Raw genomic sequence first — 20,154 nt, 5'->3', positions numbered from 1 at the left:
GCAACCCTGGGGTCGAGGGGAGGACTGCAGAGTTTACCAACCCTGTAAACCTTTTCAGAAGCAGACCGCTTCACCTTTGCTCTGAAGAGTGGCTAATGGGTATGAAGGCTGACCTGCCATTGGCCAAAGTGCCACCACGGCTCCCTTAATTTGCTATACAGGGGAGAAATGAAAGAATTGGAAAAAAGAAAAGAACAAACTTCAAACCACCACTTTGAAGTGGGCTTCAAAATTGACTGTTTCCATTGACAAGATGAAATGATGTTGTAACATTAACATTTCATGAGAAACCTTACAAGAGAACATTTTAGAAAATGATGAGTGCTGAACTGAATAACAGGCATAAAAAATAGAAAACAACTCACCCAGCCCCATATGGCTATTCTTTTTTCATCAATGAAACCCATTTCTATGAATCTTCTAAAGCAAAAGAAACACATTTTTAAAAATTTTAAGTGTGTACACATGACATTTACTTCATTACACAAGCATATTCAATCCAACATCTTAATAGAAGTGCTACATTTTCTTTGTTTAAACACATGCATAATGAGCCTGAATTGACAAATAATTAAAAGAGTATTATTATGCTTTCAGCAGTGAGTAAAATGATCCTCTTAGATTTTATTATAGATTTATTGAGTTGGACTTTTCAGGGCTATAAGGGCCCAATTTTATAGTTGAATTGCCTGTGACTCAAAGAGGTCAGATAACTCAGGAATTGTTCACAAGTTAATTAGATCCAAATTTCCAAATCTATAGTTTTGGAAAGTTTTCACTGCTGCTATTTTAAATTCTATTAAACTCTTATTACCCTGTTTGCTTGAATATTAATGATCATCATTATTCCATGTTTAGGCATAAAAAAAAATAAAAAAATCTGCTGCTTTTGAGTTGATTCCCACTCATAAAGACGGTACAGGACGGAGTAGAACTGCCTCATATGATTCCCAAGGCTGTAAATAGGAATGGATATCTATGTCTTTCTGCTGATGGAATGCTGACTTAACCTCTTACATAACTGTTAGCAGCCAAGCACTTAATTATGGGGCTACCAGGGTCACTTTCTTCAAAAGTCACACTTTATATAACCCCTTATGTTCTGACTTCATACTTAGACACCTTCAATCCAGCATGGTATGGACAATTCTACATCTCAATTCTATATCTTCATTTCTTGTTTTGAATTGGTTATGACTCATGGTGACCCTAAGGACAAAAGAAGGCTACTACTCGACCCTGTGTCATCCTCACAGTGTGTATTGAGCTTAAGGCCATTGTTGAGGTCACTGTGTCAAGCTGTATTACTAAGAATGCTCTCTTTTCCCCTTTCTAATTTTCCAAGCTTTATGTCCTTCTCCAAAGGCTAGCTCCTCCTGATATTATGTGAGATGAAGTTTTACTTACTTTTTAAGTTTCTGCTTGCTTTTCTACCTAAGTTTCTACTTATGTTAAACTTAAGTTTCTACTTGCTTTCCTACTTAAGTTAAACTTAAGTTTATACTTGCTTTTTTTAAATTTTATTTTTTAAAATAATTTTAATGAAAATTTACAGAGACTTTGGATTTCCATTCATTCATTGCTGCACTTCTCTACCCGCCCAGCTCTCTACCCCCGTCCCCCAGTATGCTCCTCTCTTTCAAAAGTAAAAGAAAGACTCCCTCCCTGGTACACAATCCCCCCACACCCCTCCCACCACCCCAAGTACATTCCACTATGCAACCTTAATTGTGGACTCTTGTGATAATCATAATACCCTATCATACATCGCTTTTAAATTATTCAGTCCCTCATCAGTGCAGTATACACAATGGCTGCTGACTTTTCCAAACAGATCCATTTGGTTTTTTTATCACTCCATAGGGTATTTATTACTTCTCACCAATACCATAATACAAAGGCATGATTTCTTCTTTGGTGATCCTTATTGTCCAATTTTCATATGTGTATGAACAATTGAAAATACCATGACTTCAATCAGGAGTGCCTTAGTCTTTAAAGTGACTCCCTTGTTATTTAGCATCAGATTTCCCCATTGTGATGTGTTTCATAAATGGATATACAATTACATGTAAAGAAATTACTCATTTTCTTTCCACCACAGATAGCATCTATTTACAAACTTTTGAATAAATATACCTTTCCTGAGTAGCAAGAATTCATGCTAAAAGACAACCTATAAAAACTCATGAGAAGTTTTTAGGAAAGACAAAGTTGATACCAAAAAAAAAAACACCCCCTATTTCAGGCTAACTTATACCTGATTTTAGGGCTGGTATAAACAAATGCAAACTGAGTGCTCTTTTGAGAGGAAACCAAGGTGAGAAACATGGTCCTCGCTCTCAAAAGTTTTAAAAAAAAATTGCCTTGGAGTAATCTTACTGTCCATTTTCATTCTCCCCTGGAATGAGGACTGAATAATTGTCACAAGTTGAATAGTTGAGTTTCTGAAAAGAATTTCACAGCAACCATTTTGCTTGTTGCATTGGTTCAGTTTGCACGTTTCAGATACATAGAAGAGTTGGGCAAATGCCCGGGACAAACAGATGGGAAGAGGCCCCGTTAGTCACAGCTTACTCGACACTGATTCTGAGGGACACTGAGGAGTCTTCACGGAAGAAATGCAGCAGCAAACAGAATATTGCTACCTGTGTAGACGTTGCTCGTGATACACCCGAGAAAGTGTGTGCTTCAAGTGTGTGGCACTTCAGTCATCCCTCCACACATTTCAACACCAACCAAGGGAGAGAAGAAAAGCTTCAGCCTCTTTTTGTTTTGTTTTGTTTTGTTTTTAAATCTTGCCACTAATGCTTGAAGACTGTGTTGGGTTATAAAAATCAGTCTTGGTTTTATGATCTCCCAGAAGCTAGCAATCATACTGCCTTGCATCTGGAGTAAAAAGCAAATCACAGGTGATACAAGAGAACAGGAAATTCTTAACAGCTCCCTTCCTAGATTTCTTCTGAAAGGATGACATTTAGAGGAAATGATAGTGCAATAGCTCACATGGCAACGTACCATTAACACTTAAAGTGGTGGGACTAGGTGGAAGGTGAGCTAGATAATTTGTGCACTTTGAGACCCACAGGCCTCTATAAAATCTATCTTCACATTCTGAAGTGCTTCCAGGAGAGCATAAACACTGCTGATAATGTGGTTAAATCCACAAAATCTTAGAAATTAACAAAAAAAGAGATCTTGCTAATTTGAGAGGCCAGGCTGAACCACTTAACGTTTCTATCAGAAAACTGAAGCAGGTCAAGGCCACTCGGGAATCCTTGTGGTGAATCATTAGACTAATTTAGAAACGGTTTCATTGGTTTACTTTATAAAATGATACAGTATTTGAAATATTTCCTCATGGAATTCTTCTCCAACACTTAAACTCAAATTTTGTAAAATTTAAAAAAAATCCTGAAATATGAAAAATGCCCAGTTACCAACCAATGAGCAGAGCTGGGCCTAAAAGCCCTTAAAAGCCATACGAAATTAGTTTTCAGAGCAGTTTGAAGACAGTGGGTCCCAATTTCATACTTGGGATGACACAAGTGTTTCTGCTGAAACATTCTCTTTTTGTGTTGACAACAACCTGAGAGGTAGCATGGCCTCTTTTTCTTGTTTTGTTTTGTTTTGTTTTAATCTATTCATCAGCCTGGAGGGGAAAAAAATTACAGTTGTTTCTAGATAGATATCTATCTAGAAATGTAGAAATATATATACATATCAGGAGATGTAGAAAATTTAGCCAGAAAGTCCCTCTACTGTAATCCTCAAATTTCCTTTCAATTCAAGGAATGAGTTTTGCTGCTTGAATCTCTTACAAAATACAAAGGGACTATAATCTCAATTCCCAGATTAGGCTAGGGGTCTGTTGTTCGGTCCTTGAAGCACTTCTTTGGGAGATACATGATTTAATCATTCCCAGGATCATCATTATTCTACTTTTTAGGTTTTGTTTCCTCAAAGCATCAGCTTCCCAGGCTTTTCTTTTCCTTTTGCAGAACAGTGTGTCAATCAAAGCACTCCTCAGCTTCCCCAGGGCCTCTTGTGTCCTGTCAAACGAGTTTACAGAAAAGTTTCTTCTCACACAGCAAACCTCTTCCCTTTCCCATTTTACAAATACATTGAACGTAGAGATTGTCAATGGGACAATTTTATATAGTATGTACTGCACTAGCTAATATACTCTATATTAGTATTTGATCTGCTTTTGAATAGCTGGGTAAATAAATATACACATTTGCCTGCCGAATTATAGGTAGATTATCTTTTGAGTCCATCCTTAAAAGGACTCACACAAGGTAAAGTTATCCAAATGCCAATTCTGGCTCATCTTTCATTCTAAATGCCAAGTTCAAATCAATGCTAGTGTGAAAGCTGGTAGAATTGTAACTTTATGTTTTTTACCCTGAACCTCTGAAGTCATGATTTTCATTAAGGCCTGCACGTGAGACTCAGGTTTAAAATTTCATTTCATCTGAGGACCACAGTAGATCTCTCCTTTATTTTCTTGACGTATTCTTCTTCTTAAATTTGCAAATGGCCTTTGCAGTGCTTTACAAATGTATAAAAATATAATGACATTTTGTTAGAGGTTGGAGGTCTTAAAGATGTTATCTTTCTTTTCTTTTTTTTTTAATACCGTTGCCCAATACTAAAAAACTCACTCTTTATCTCTGCCAACTTTAGAAAAGATCTTATTGAATTACAAATATGTCTTATTTAGTCTAAGATTACATGTCCTTGCTGTTTACTGTACGGTATCAATGGACCCAAAGCATCCGGGGTTGGGGCGTGATTCCTTAAGAATTAAGCTCTAATTCTGAAAACTATGTTACTATTCTTACACTGAAGTCTTTTAGAATGAACTGATCTCAGTAAAGTTTTCCTTTAAACTATCTCTTCTATTCTTCTGTCAGATAGAGACCTTCTGCAAGCAAAATAATACAGAAATGGGGGGAGGGGATCCGTATCAGTAAGAAGGATGGTCTTCTAGATAGGTGTGAAAGATAATATTTAATAAAAAATTTATCAATTTGTCAGATTTTGTGTAAATCATCTTTACTTCTGATTACATGGTTTGGATGTAAGTATGCATTATGTGACAGTGTAATAATTTATAAATATATGAGTTACAATTACTTTTCACTTTTTAAAAATAATTCCTTTTAAGTCCAAATATTCTACTTTGATCAGAGACAAAGACACAAAGTTTATCTGAGTCAGGCTCCTGGATGTTAAATTATAAACCTATATTGAGTGTACTGTATTAAAATCATTAACTACTAGTAGCATCAAGGTGGTGAAAGAGATGTAATAGTACATTTTCTTAACTGCTCAGCTGTGAAACGAAGTTTGCTCTTCAACTGTTATCTATCTTCATGACTGAAAGTGCTATTAATCTGTGTTATTTTTTTGTTTATATGCTATTCTCCAACTTCACTTACACTATAATTGAAACATAAAAAGCATAGAGAAATTCTCAGAAAGAAATTGCACACTGCTTTCCAAATAATTTTTGGGTGACTATTTGTTTCAGTAAAAAATGACTGAGCTATAAATTGCTCAGAATTGCTGAGAATATAATAAGGTAACTAATATGTGTTCCATCTAAACATTTTATTAATATAATTTTCACTATATAAAATAAATATTTGTTGTCAGAATATGCCAACACTGTTTCATGCTAACATAGTGAAACTTGACCATGAATTTCAACATGAATAAGTACCCAACAACTCAAAATCTTGAGCCATTACTAGACTTGGGATTTAGAGTCCATATTGTCTGAGCAGATTCAAGTTTGGATTTCTTAAAGATAATCTCTGGAGTTATATGAGCTGTTCTACCTTCTCTGCCAATTGTGAATGATGGTAATAAAGTAGAAAAAGATTCTAAATGACTGATACATCTAAAGAGGTTGTAATTTTTCACATGAAAATTTCCATATACTTACTGCATGCACTTTTTTTTTATTCCCAAGAGTCTAAAGGCACTCTGGTGACATAATCAGTGGGGAGTTACACTGCAAATCCAAAGCCACATGAGACTCTTCAGCAGTTTGAATGCACCTGTGGCTCTGCAGGAGAAATATGGGCAATTTCCTCCCATTTTCCTCATTTTATTGTTGTTATGTACCAGCTAGTCCCCATAGCTGATCCTCCAGCAAGTCTATAGAGGCAGTCAAATTACATGGAAGGAGCTTTCCCATCTTTCTCCTGTGGAGCATCTGGTAGATTTGAACCATATGTCTTTGAATTGGCAGTCCAACTCCTTACCACTAGGCTACCAGAGCTCATTTTTCTCATAGAGGGCAGACATATGCCTTTTAGATTAATAATAGCTCTGAAACAAGTAAAGGAAACAGAACAAAACAATAGAGAAACCTAAAAAATGAATGCATGGCACTTTTTGTTTACTCCTGTTTGAATGAGATGTTGCTCACCGGACAGCTGTTATCTGGTCTTCAACTTCGTAAGTACCCAGCTTTCGATACACTGCATACAAGAACTTATCACCTTGGAAAGCTGTTCCTCGACCATCCACCAAGGCAATGACGATCCCTTCCTTACTTGCAAGGTAGGATATCCAACTAACAGCAAATATAGACTTTACACTTTGACTGCAGGGACCACCATACCTAGGGGGCAAAGGAAAGAGAAGACATCTGATTCTATTACAAGACTCAACTTTTAGTCAGGGACAAGCACTGCGTCTAATAATTCCCAGTACATTTGTTAATAAAGTTGAATGACAGTGACATTAGAATTGGCTCAAAATCAAGAGGAGACTAGGCCTTTCCCAGAGGTTTGCTACAAGGAAGTTGTTTTGGGACACAGCCTCTCCAATTCCCCAAAACGGATACATCTAGGGTTGGCATTTCAAGGAATATGTGTGGGTTTTTCGTCATTTCTGCCACCTGCCACTTGCTAAAAGCAGACATAAGATATACTAAAAAAAAAAAAAGCATGGTGTTTTAAGAAAATTGTGTGTAGGTCAGCACTGATTTTGGGTGCGATTCCACTGAATGTATTCCATCCTTTTATTTCATTTCTCGCTCAATTACATAAGATGTTAAGATGATTTACAATAATTTTTTTGGCTGCAATTACTCTGTCTCAAAGGTATTCTGACACATTCGGCAATTTGCCATACAAGGGAAATTCAGTGCAGCAAATACAAGCAAGTCCATCTAAAACACAAATCTTCCTCAGTCTATTTTAAATAGCCATATTTTATTTACTCTGATTAGTTGAGGAATATATAAAAACAACATCAATATGAACAGTTACCAAGGAGAATGGTTAATTCTATCTCATAAATGTGCATTTCATCCAGCATATTTTCAGTAAATAGTTTTTACACCAAAGAAAATATTACATACACTTGAATTAGCAGGGGATACTTCTTTGATCTGTCAAATTGAGGAGGAAGAATCATCTTGTACCACAAAGCTTTGGTGGGGGGAAAGATAAGAAAAATCTTCATTACATAGTAGTCTTAATAATATGTTAAAAATAGCATTATCTGATGTAAAAAAGAAATTTATTTCTAGAATGTATTTTAAACAGATTTTAGTTACATATTTAATGTGTACTTTCCTAATGGCTAAAAATGATATTTATTCTAAAAGTCTATGTTCTAAAATTAAAATTATATAAGCACTTGAAGAAAATTGTATTAAAAATGTAAGGTCAACTTAATTCACCAAAGATATTAGTGAAACTAAATATCGTGACAAATATATTATTTTAATTAAGATTCTATTTTGATTGTAAGATTTGGGTGGCAATGTTTACTCTTTTTTTTTGTTTTTCTTAAGAAAGATGTTCAACTTTATATTTGCAAAGAAGTTCTTAAAGATCTTACTGATATTATCCATTTCAAGTTTTTTAATTTCTTCTTTAGGCAGCTGGATATTTTTTAAACCATTTTCCAATTCCTTGTTTTCCTCCAGGATTTTAATTTCTTGAGAAAAAGAAAATATAATATTCTAATCAATATTTTTAGATTTTGTTTTAAATGTCTTTTGGCTTTAATGTAAACAAAACAAAACTATATAAGGTTGCTTAAGGAATTTCATATGTACAAGCCAATTTTAAAGTGTGTTCAATCAAATTTTTATGATATAATGTTTCAATAATTGTGATGGCCCCTTACCTACACATACACAAATGATTCATATGAACTTAACATGCATTTTGAGCAGAATCACATAAATAACTTTATTCAATCACATTTCCTCATTTTAACCTGATTTTGGGGTTGGTGTTTTTCCCCCCAATAATAATCTGACAGAATAGGTGACATTTCTTGCTTAAAATGTAGAAGTTTATATTTCTAAGCCCTAACGTTGAAAACAACTCATTTTGTAATTAGAAAGTTTATTTCTTAATTATCACTATGAAGTAAAATATTATTCTATGATTTTTATATTTGTTTCATAGTCTTGTCCTGTGGTATTTTATCAGTATAGAATCTTTTTATGGCTATCCTATTCTTTCAAAATCTTTCTCTCAAGTGCAATAATTATCTTGGTAAAATAAGTACATATATATATATGTATATATATTCTTTTTCTTTCATCTTAAAAATATTCAAAAAAATGTTGTTTATACTGTAACTCAGCTATGTTTCACGCTCTAATCTTTGAAACTGAGCAAATCCATTGATTTGAATGCTGTAGATTGATAGTCTATGTAAATGGGTTTCTAGAAAAAGAGCATTTTTTATAAGATTTGTTTTGAACTGGGATTGATACCAATCATATTCTAGGAAAAAAAATACTCCGGTAAAATGTGGTGTTTGTTTTTTTTTTTAAAAAGAGGCTCTGGAAGACTTCTGAGACATGCTAATTTCTGCAAAAGACGTCCTGTGAACTTCTTGGGTTTTGTTCTTTTTTACAAAGTGGTCCCTGGAGATAGGGAACTGGAGGAGTACTTGTAAGTACACTAGGTTTGCCAAATCACTTCCCTTGTAGCTCTCAGCTTTCATATACTTATGGCATTTTCTCTAACGTGTTATATTTAATCTTAGTACAAGTATAGATGTTTGGGGTATGAGTTGTACAAGATACATAATAAATTTCACTTTAACTTTGGAAAAATCCATCAGGAAAGAGATACCTGTGGGGCATAAAAATAAAAAGGACAAAAAAAAAGATAAAATAAACCGACACCAAAAAAACACACCACAAGACCTTTAAGGGGATAATTCTAAGTACAACAGACCAACTTTTCAAGCATTATTCTTGTGTGGATTCTACATGTGGAGCTGCCACAGGTTAAAGGAACTCTTACGTGGAACAAGCATACAGAATAGTGGCATTATTTACTTATGTATAACTTTTGTTTTATTGTAGGTACTGAAGGTCAGAGATAATATGCAGCTATTGTCATGTTTGGATATTTTTTATTTCTCTATTTTGTTCCTGGTTATGGAACTTGCCTGATTCATGATGTACTTAAATGTCAAATTTAATTTTATAAAACCCCTTTTTTTTTGCTTCTATGTTCCTGGGATATATTTTTTTATGGATAATGACCAATTTCCTAATATCTTAGAGCCAAAAAAGGAATTTTATAGGGAAAGTGAGTGAGTAGTAATTTAGCTTCCCAACTGACTTTACCTTAGTTTTTGAGGAGTGCTACAGTTCAGGGAGCTCTGGTGGCCCAGTGGCAAGAAGCTATGTTGCAAACTAGAAGGCACACAGTTCAAATCCACCACCTGTGGGAGAAGGATGGGGAATCTCCTGTGCAATTAACTTCCTTTGAAAACAGCCTGGAGGGTCAGCTCTGATGGTATACAACAACAGTACAGAAAGCCCTTTTCTTGCTTTCTTTGACTTTTCTTTATATAGTTAATACTCAGCATGCTTACTACCTAGTACCTAGCAAGTTGTATGTACTCCATTGATTAGTTGTAGACTCTTCTTTATGATGACATCAAGTGATGAAATTATGAGTTCTATATGTAATTTCCATATGTCATATTAAATGTAAAATGTTGCTGGTGTTGTTATGTTCTTTCAAATCAGAACAGATCCATAGCTGACCCTCCAGCAGGTTTTCAGAGGCAGTTACTTGCATGGGAAGGGATTGCCCATCTTCTCCCACAGAGCATCTTGTGGATTTGAACCACATACCTTTGGGTTGCCACCACAACTCTTTACCACTAGGCCATCAGAGCTTCCTTCAACTCGATGGCAAACAGCATCGATAAATATTGATAATTATTAATTCTGATTAATATTTGTTATTATTAAATTATGTGACAGATTTCACATAAAAGCTGGTAAATTAAGTCAATCAGATAATTTTAATGAGAACCTGCTGTGTGCAAGGAAACTAAACCTCAAATGAGTAATCAATGCTGAGTGGCAAGCCTTCTGAGTTTCTGTTGCATCTGGTTCAAATATTATCTGATTCCAAACTTCCAGCCACACATTACTTCATCACACAGCACATGAGCTTAGCCCACTTCATAGAAAAAAATGAAGTAATTGTACTCTCTCCTATAATGTTGACAAACTTTCCTGAAATGATACCAACAGTACCCTCATTTTTCCCGTTACAGTGTAAGAGGTCCATCCTGTGGTCTGCCCTTCATCATCTCCCAACTTCTCAAGGACCTGCCCCCTCTATCTCTTCAGTATTTTTTCACTTCCAATTTCTCCCATAAACACTTAACCATGCTCAAGTGTTTATCATCTTTATAAAAAAATAAACGTCTATCAATACCTTCCAGTCATCACTTTAACCCTCTTCAGTTGTTTAGTTTACCTTCAATGCAGGTCTAGGATTCTCTAGATGGTCCCTAGTTATGCATTCAACTGCTAATCAAAAGGTCATCAGTATGAGTCACTCATTGGTGTTTTGGAAGAAAGACTTAGAGATCTACTTATAGAAAATCAAGTATTAAAAACCGTATGAAACACAACTCTACTCTGATACACATGGGGTCACCATAAAGCAATTTGATGGTAACTATTGTTTTTTCCTGTTTGTTTTATAATGAAAAAAGAATGATACATCATTTCCACTTAAAAAAAAGAACTTACATGACTGAAAGTGGAATTGTTTACAAATTCTCTGAAACTTAAGACGAGCCAAATTGAGAACCACAATCTGTTATTTTGGGAAAGCATTTCATTATTAGACACAAGGTAAAATAACTTCAAGATCAGCCTAAATTCACAATTCTGTTACTGCAATGTCAGTACTGTCCAGAGTTCTTGAACTGACTCTGCTTGTCCTCATTGGCTTATTTTCACCTATACTTGCACCAGTGAGCAGTGAGCTGGCAGCTACACTAATCCCAATACAGTCTTCTCACTTGTCACCAAAGCTGTCCAGAGACAATCATGAGTATGAGTGCCAAAGGAGGTAGCCTTGTCCCTCACTGTCCCTGGTCTCCAACAACTTCAGTCCTATAATATTGTTTAATAATCAACCAAAAGATAATAGAAAACCAGCAGAAAAAGTACTTTCCCCAAGCAATTATCTACTCGGGAAACTGTGTTGAGAGCAAAACCAGTCATCTTTGAAATGTGAACCATTTTGAAACAATATCACAAATACCGGATGGAGAAGGACTGCCTTGATAGCAGTTGAAAATGGAGTCTCCAGATTTCAGGGCTTTCATATGTGGCAACAGTGTGAGGTAGCTGTTAAAGCAAAAAATGCTAGCGTGATAGTCATCCTCTGCTCTGAACTGGAGAAGTTATATCCGAGATTTGTCTCCAGTTGGGGATGCAACAAAAACCCAAAATTCTTATTTGGGAGGAAGATGGTACCGAATGTCCTGTCTCCTTCCAAATTTAAGCTTTGGTGCTTTTTATAGTGCTTATTTCAGGAGATTAATCCTTCTGATATCTCTCGTCTGTATTGTATCAGGCTCCTGTGACAAAGAATTATTAAAATTCAAATGACCGGGTTTAACCCAAAGATCATCCCAATGAGTGTAACAACATTCTGGGCACAATTCCATTATAGTTACTTTCTCAGCAGATGGGTGTGTGTCTTGGTACCTCTAGTGCAACATACTACAGAACACTAGACATTTCTAAGACAACAAACAGCATGCAAATGAGAGTACCTTGATCAGTGCGGCCATCATGAAGGGTGGAAATGGGGAGGCCCGGGCCTGTGCACAGGATTAGAATAAGAACATGACTTATTTTTAAAGTGACAATTAGTTTTCAAAAAGAACTACTAATACGTGATTAGTATCAAGTTCAAGCACATCTTACAATCCATGGCTCTTACTTTCCCCACTGTTTTCACTCCAAAGAAAAGTAAACATCACTTTTTATGTACACTTCAACAGCATGTGAGATGAGAGGACAAGCAAAGAGGAGATCTGAGAGACCCATAACCTGCACACTTTTTCAGGAGTGATTCTGAACAGGTAAGTTCTAATTGTACAAATGGATTCATGAAACAGCAGCGGCTTATGGCCTTTAGGAAAAATACCAGGTTGCACTGACACAGTTCTAGTTGTATCATTATTATCAAACTACCTTCTCCAACACCCAGGATGTATCTTTAACTTGGCCTTTTGGTTTGGTGCTCCATATAATTTGGTAGATAAAATCCAACATTTTTTAGTTAATGAAGCCAATCCATGCAGTTACCACCTGCCTGTTAATCTGCCATTCTGTGGTTACTTGCCTGTTACTAAAATGGTAGAGGCTATACTGCCAATATTTCAGACACTGGGTGTCTGAAAGACAGAGACTGAGGTGGACAGTTTCCAGTAGAGCTTCTAAGCATAGGTACATTATTAGGCTTCTGTGAGAAGTTAGAAAGGTCTGGTGATTTATGTCTGAAGATCCATCAAGAAAGTGATACGTATCACAACAGAACATTTTTTGATATATTATTGAAAGACACACTTACACAATAATTATGAAGTTGGCCCAGGACTAGGCAACTTTTTAGTCTCTTATACTTTAATGTCACCATGAGTTGGAGTCAACTTGATGACAACTAAGAATACACATGGAAACTACATGGAAAAATTATCTGGTTCCTTTGAGTATACAACCTCCAAGTTACTTGATGAGCATTGTGGGGGTGACCAATTATGTGCAGAGGAGGGGAGACAAGGCAAGGGGAGAAGGCACAGGATAGACTATGGCAGTCTCCTGGGGAACTGAAATTGAAGCAACAAGGCAATCTTTCATGCATTTTTCTTCTAATTTTTTAAGAGAGACTCAGCGACTGTCGTTGAGTCCAAATTGACTCATAGCTGACCCTTTATCACGAACCTCCTGCAGTAAATGACATGCAAGGAGACTACCCCCATCTTTTCCTTTTGGAAATGCTGATTCATTTCAGACTGCCAGAGAGGTGTGGCCTATTGGTTCGCTCACTCTCTTAGGACCATGCCAGTGGAGCTCCCTAAAAGAGTAGTCTCAAACTATTTCTTTACTTATTTTTTTTGTTAGTGTGAAAGGACATGAGGCATGAATCTGAACATCTAGACTTTTAGCTAATTAACATCCACCTTATGGAATTTTCAAGGATGTACTGTTCCATCAGTGACCACTGTAACTGTTTTTATCCCCCAAATCACCAAAGTAATAGCTGACTGCCCATTGCCAGAGTGCCTGAAACTGTGGTCCTGGTGAATATGCAGAAATTACCTAGATTTCTTCCTTTGTATACGTTTTCGTTGCATCAGCATCATCAATATGATTTTACCTGTTTTAACCCTGTAATTGGGGATTACTCCCCTCCTCTCCCCTCCCCTCGCAGAGAGTTTGAAGTTACATAATGAGGCTTTACTCTTAGTCCTAAAGGGAAAGATTTCAAGGTTTTTCCTATGATGGCGCAGTGACTCATTTTACTGGAGCTTCAAAAACACCAGATGATGTGGGGCTTCCCACACAGTATATTTTTTGCTAAATGGGAAATTACCATACTGCCGAGGAAGAGTGAGTGGTGGAAAAGTCAGGGGATTCAAGTTCTAAGGACTCTTCCACCAACTTTTGATCAGAGCTTAGTCATTGAGTCCTTATCTCTTCAGCAAACACATAAGCTTGAGCCGAGGAAGCCAACACGATACAAGAACGGCATTAAGAACTGAAAAGCATGATACACATGCAGAATGCACGTATACATAAATGCATATGAATGTGCGTCACCGATTCTTTATCAAGTGTCTGAGCATACAATGAGATTTTTGCTGTTGTTTTTTACATGTACAATTCAGCGACATTTAGTTTATTCTTCATGTTGTGCAACCATCATTAATATCTGTTACCAAATGTTTCTAGCTAAAGTAAGGCTTTTGGAACTTGGTGGCTTGGTGCATAAAGCTTCTCTTTGGGAGAAGGTTGGGCAGTCCCCTCCTATAATGATTGACAACCTCAGAAATTCAACAGAGGGTCAGTATGAGTCAAAATCGACTTATGGCAGTGGATTTGAGTTTGAGTCTTGTGAAAGACAGGCACACTTTAATATTCCCCAGCATCTATGCACACTCGGGAAACACTGACTCTATATTATAGATAAGTCATTCTTCTTGATCCTGTGAATTCAAAGAGTAAAGAAATGAAGCCCTGACTTCCAAGACAGAAAAAGAAACAGATGCTCAGTGTGGTTAGCTCAGTAATACAACGTGCCCAGTATATAAGCTTCCAATACATGCTGGATTAATACATAGCTGGGGTTGAACAGCATTGCATATGATTTAACATATACTGATAAATATCATAACCACAAGCAATACATATGGCCATGAATGATAATCTCTTAACAAGTCAAAGATGTCTCTGACCGAACATTCTGTGACAGTGTTGCATCAAAGTGACATCTTGAAAGAAGCATTTGGGTCACAGTGTCTATTAATTTCCATGCAGCCAAATGAGCTGTGGCTGAGTTCTGGGCCAGGTGAATAGATGAGGATTATAGCATGTTAGGGTAGCCTTCATCCTAGAAAGTAAAGGGGTTCTTGGGGGCCTCAGGCACTGAGAATGGATCTCAAATTAGCCTGAGAGTCTATTCATTTCCTAGTCCTCACCTCTGCCCTTCTTTTCCTAAGTTGACACCAGAGACAGGAGAATTGCATGCACTTTGTGGCTCTCCTTCCTCCTTGAAGGGCCTCTCTATCCCCACTGAAGCACAAGGGTTAACAGGCAGACCTTTGGAAAGTTCCTGACTCAGTGCTTTAAGTGGAAGATGGAGACAATAATATTTCCTACTTTCCTTTTAAGGGAACTCTGGGGGCTTAGCAGTAGAGAGTTGCACTGCCAACCCAAAGACACATGGTTTGAATTTGACAACTGCTCTGTGAAAGAAAAATTTCCTCCTATGTGACTTATAGTGTTTAAAAACTGCTGGGAGGTCAGTTATGCACCAATTCCAACTCAATGGCACACAATAACCTTCCTTTCAAGTCCCAAGCTGATGCAAACAGTTAAAACAGCAGAAATCCACCCAGAAGCACCTCAGAACTCTTGAGTCACATAGCAGGAGTCAGCTTAATAGCAATAAATAGGTTTTTGATTATTCATTTTATTCTTTAAGAATTAGTTGAGGTAAGTGGATAACTAGTGCCTATTGCCATGGTGTTGATTCTGTCTTATGGAGATCTTAAATGAATCAGATAGAGGACAATTGTGCTATAGAGAGTTTTCAATGGTCTTTCTTCTAAGATACTTCTGGGTGTAGTCAAATCTTTCACATAGAGTTTGAGTGTGCACCACCCAGGAATTACACATGTAGATAAAGACCTTTACAGAGAGTGAGTGCTCAATAGCCAGTAGCTGAGAGGCAGATGGTGGTGGTGAGGATAATGACAATGGCAGTGGCGAGAGTCTCAGTCTCGCTGGTTTTAAGTTCATTGCCTACCATAGCAAATAAGCGCATAGTACTTGGCGTAGTCGCTGAAGCTTGCTGTGTAATATTGGCACCTTTCTTTCCTTAGATGGCAAGTGATGCATTTCTTGCTTGGAGGATTGCTTCCAATGCTAATTCTAGAGGGAAAGGAAAATAAAACTAAGCTGAAATTTTGAGATTGTATTTATCAAAATGTACTACTCCATGCAAAATGACTAATTTACATAGCGACATCAAACCCACTCAGATTTTCTGTTGCCAATGTCATTTATGATAAAGGGTAATCACGGTATTTTGTTGCAGCCTGATTTTTAAATCTCTCTTTGCCTGCATAGGAACAAACCTCAAGGGAGAGGCCTTTTGTAGTTCCCCTGGGGTGGGAGAAATATCTAACACCTCAAATGAGAGAGGAGTCACTTCCCAGAACCATTAATACCCTATACTTTACTGAACAGTAATGCATTCACAGGTCTGTTTTCTCAGCTCTTTAATTAATTCATGGCAAAATATATAAGGAAAATCTGGCAGATCATCAAGAATGGGGTTCTTTTCTTATTATATCTGGAAGGAGAAATTAGTAATAATTAGTTGTCAATAGAACCATGGCCCAGTTTGCAGTGCCTGCCCTTCTTCCTGTTGAGATGCTTTTGTTCACAGAATCCCAACCAGTGGATGTTTGCCCTGTCTATTCCTGAACAAGTCAATCTGTTTCTTCCTCATTGACCCCATTGTCCCCAGCTTAGCTCTTTGTGTGTTTTTTGAGCTGGAATTTTGGCTTACATAAATATGTATGGGTCTAACCCCTAATCCACAGAATCAGAACCCAATTTTTAGAGAGACTAGGACATGTTAGGAGTTCTAGATGGTTCAAATCGGTAATGTACTCAGGTACTGAATGGATGATCAGAGGTCAGTGTCTACCTCATGGCTTGGAAAGAAAGGTCTAGAGACCCATACGTAGATGCTCGTTAGATATATGCTAAATTGAATGTCCTCAATTACTTCTCAGCTTATTTGAACTACTTCATAATCATGTATAATGTTTATATCAGCATTATAGCTTCTTGGTTTTTCCTTTTGAAATAGACCTTTTGAGTTGGTCAACATCTTTTGACTGAACATTTTTATACTGATATACTAATAGTTTTTGAATGTTTTCTCTCTTTTTTAATATTATATCTTTACTCATAATTGATTTATTATACTCCAGGCTTTTAAAAATACTTTACTACTGCTATAAACCCTGGCATACATTTTGTTTAAATAGAAATAAATGAAAATTAATTACCTGTAGATATTTCTTCTTCCAGGATAGCCTTCAAATTCATTGCTGGAATAAAACCTGGGAAGATATTGATAAATTATTAAATAAGCATTGGTGATTAAGTGATAAAAGCAAACCCACTGTCACTGAGTTGATTTCAAGTCATGCTGTGTTTTTGTTGTGTATCACTGAGTCAGAAACACTTCATTGTTGGCCCGCCTGTGAGTTTTCAGAAGCAGGAAATTGTATGGGGGGAGATTTTCCATTTTTCTCCTGTGGAGCAGCTGGTAGATTTTAATCACATGTGCTTGTATTGGCAGCACAATTCCTTACTACTGTTCATAGTGAACATTTAGGAAGCTTCATAGGGTGTAAAAGGCACAAAGGCCACATGGGGACAGCCATACCTGCTGACTTCAACTAACTCCAAAAGGGGGAACTGCCCCATCATCATCCACAGCACAAAACAATGAAGTCAGACACATACCCCAACCCTATGCTACCACACCTCTTTCTATTCATGCCAACATCAACTTTACTGCCTTACTGGGTCCCAAATCCATTGTAATGCTCACAGACCACAAAGAGCCATATCAGGGAAATTAAAAAAGCTGTAATTCAGGTTGATAGCAGGATATAATCACTCAGTCAGAAAAATTGCTGAGATGTATGTTCTCAGGTACCTCAGCCTTCAGACTGACGACTTCAGGCCAGTGTAATAATGCTCTTAGTCCTGCTAATAATGGCTCTTCTTCTCAGTCCTCCAACAAACTTGGGCTGAGGCTCCAAGCTCTGGTTCTGTGGGGTAGTAGTCTCAGGGTAAACTCTGTCTCATATCAGGTCTCTGATTCCCTGCTGTGATTGCTGCTGCTCTCCTGGAGGTCTGCCTGGTACAAGAATTTCTAGTCCTAAAGGGTGTACTGCATTCTCTTGCTTTTTCCTTGCTGGCTGTGGGATTCTTAAAATCTGCTGTGGAATCTGTTTAATTTAGTGACTTGACCAGTCAATCACCTTGTGAATAAGCCCCTTATTCACATATTTCTGCCATATCTATCTCTATACCTATAGATCTCAAAGTCAATGTCAGTGGCTAGGAAAGCCCTTTAGAACAATAAAACTTAAACATCTCATAGAGTTTCCAGGGACTTCTGGTAGCTTAATGGATAATGAATTGTGATTCCAACCCAAAGGCGTATGGTTTGAATCCACCAGCTGCTCTTCAGGAAAAAGATAAGCATTCTCCTCTTGTGTGACTTACTACCTCTGTAAAGCTGCTGATGGGTCAGTTATGGGTTGGTTTCTACTAGATGGGACATAACAACAAAGAGTTTCCAAAGCTATAAATCTTTTTATACAGAGAAGGTGGATTTGAACCTTTAACTTTCAATTAGCAGCCAAATGATTAACCACAGTACCACAAAGGCTCTAATTAAGCAACAGAATTGTTATTAACAACATTCCTTTTTTATGTCGGAATTAAAACATCTGAGTTGGTTGGAGTTTTTATATTTTTATGTACAATATCCTTTGTGTACTTCTTTTAACTCAGACTCTTTTTTAACATTCCAGAAAAAAACCCCTCCAATTTAGTGATATTACTTCCATTTTTCTGTGACTTTAATCTGAATATTAAATAATAACTCTCACCTCCCCCACAACAGACATAGCATAATATAGTATGGGGGGGGTCTAATAACCAAGGTTTGGTTACTGATTTTTTTATTTTCAAGACTTTTAGACAAAGACCAAGTACTATTCCCTCATTTTTGTAGACCTTATTATTCCCAAATTTAAGGCAAAAGAATAGAATTAATTAGAATAGTAAGTTTATCTTCTGAACTATTACCCTATTACAGGTCTTCATCATTCCATATAAGTCTGGTCATCACTTTTACTAGCCTTTCTCACATAAACTCAAACTTCTTGTAATTAAAACTCTTCAATCTCTTTCTCAAACAGCTTTCTACTATTTTCTTGCTATCTGTCAAAGATTCTCAACCCTCCCCATCCCTACAACTTGCATCAAAGTCCACTTTCTCTCCTTTCTTTTCATGTTTCTCTGAGACCCTACAATTTATCAGCATTGTAAGTTCCCTTGCTGTATATACGACCTGCTCCTTCCTTTCCTCCATTCATATTGTTTGAGGTATTTTTGTTTGTTTGTTTGTTTGTTCCATTTAAACTCTTAGCTTCTGATTGGTGTTAAACGTTAGGTTAAGTGTTAAGATTTTGGGGGGGGGTACATGGAAAGCATGGTTGTTAACTTCAAATGTCTACATTTCATTGCCATTAATCTAGCGCAGGCCTTCATCACCTCAAAGACTGCTAGAGTCATTGTTGAGTTTATCTATATGAATCTTTTACCTTCTAACCATCGAGTGCTTGGGATTACTTTCCCTCTAGTTTCATGTTACCAACCTTCCTGCTCGAGTGATTTAAATGGCTGCTTAACATTATCTCCAAACTCTTTTATTCACCATTTAATAAATTCCAGATTTTGGAAATATGTTCCTGGCAGTTTTTCCTCTAATCAGCCTAAATTAATGATCTCAGATTCCATCCTAGAAATTAACAAATGGCTGAGATATTATAGGGAGTATAAGAGTAGCCCCAAATTATTTAGACTTTATTAATGATAAACAAGTGTATGCTCTCTGTCAGAGAAGTTTAATCACAAATAACAATTTCAAGATGGTTTATTTGTGTAAAATGGAGTTAAAAAAAAACACACCAAGATGAAGAAAGAATTCTACTCTTGAGATTAATAGTAGCAGTCTTAAAGTTAACATGTTTTGTATTTCAGACCTAATTCTACCATTTACTAACTGTGTGGTCTCGGCTAATTTAATTACATTTTATCGATATCATTTTTTTTATTTACAAACCTGAAATAATCATTTTTACCCTACAATATATGGTACACGTTAACTGTCCAATAAATAATGTTGTTGTTGTTGTTGTTGTTGTTATGTGCCGTCGAGTCGCCTGCGACTCATAGCGACCCTAGTACAACAGCCCTAAACTCCGCTCTGTCCTGAGCCAATC

General features: G+C 36.6%; 1 protein-coding gene across 2 annotated transcripts in view; it reads right to left on the bottom strand.

The window, feature by feature from the left end:
• FAP (fibroblast activation protein, alpha) overlaps nucleotides 1-20,154 on the bottom strand; it is a 129,182-nt gene that overhangs the window by 16,693 nt on the left and 92,335 nt on the right. For both annotated transcript variants that reach the window (XM_006879360.1, XM_006879361.1), the window contains 7 exons: nucleotides 17,134-17,187; nucleotides 15,858-15,982; nucleotides 12,097-12,144; nucleotides 7,870-7,968; nucleotides 7,385-7,454; nucleotides 6,446-6,640; nucleotides 366-420 (listed from right to left, as the gene is read on the bottom strand). In XM_006879360.1, coding sequence (XP_006879422.1) covers nucleotides 366-420; nucleotides 6,446-6,640; nucleotides 7,385-7,454; nucleotides 7,870-7,968; nucleotides 12,097-12,144; nucleotides 15,858-15,982; nucleotides 17,134-17,187 — 646 coding nt within the window. The remainder of the gene's footprint in view (nucleotides 1-365; nucleotides 421-6,445; nucleotides 6,641-7,384; nucleotides 7,455-7,869; nucleotides 7,969-12,096; nucleotides 12,145-15,857; nucleotides 15,983-17,133; nucleotides 17,188-20,154) is intronic.

The sequence above is a fragment of the Elephantulus edwardii genome, unplaced genomic scaffold (assembly GCF_000299155.1).
Source record: "Elephantulus edwardii isolate Elephantulus edwardi_28Jun2011 unplaced genomic scaffold, EleEdw1.0 scaffold00003, whole genome shotgun sequence".
NCBI lineage: Eukaryota > Metazoa > Chordata > Mammalia > Macroscelidea > Macroscelididae > Elephantulus > Elephantulus edwardii.
This window is presented reverse-complemented; position numbering and strand designations above follow the sequence as displayed.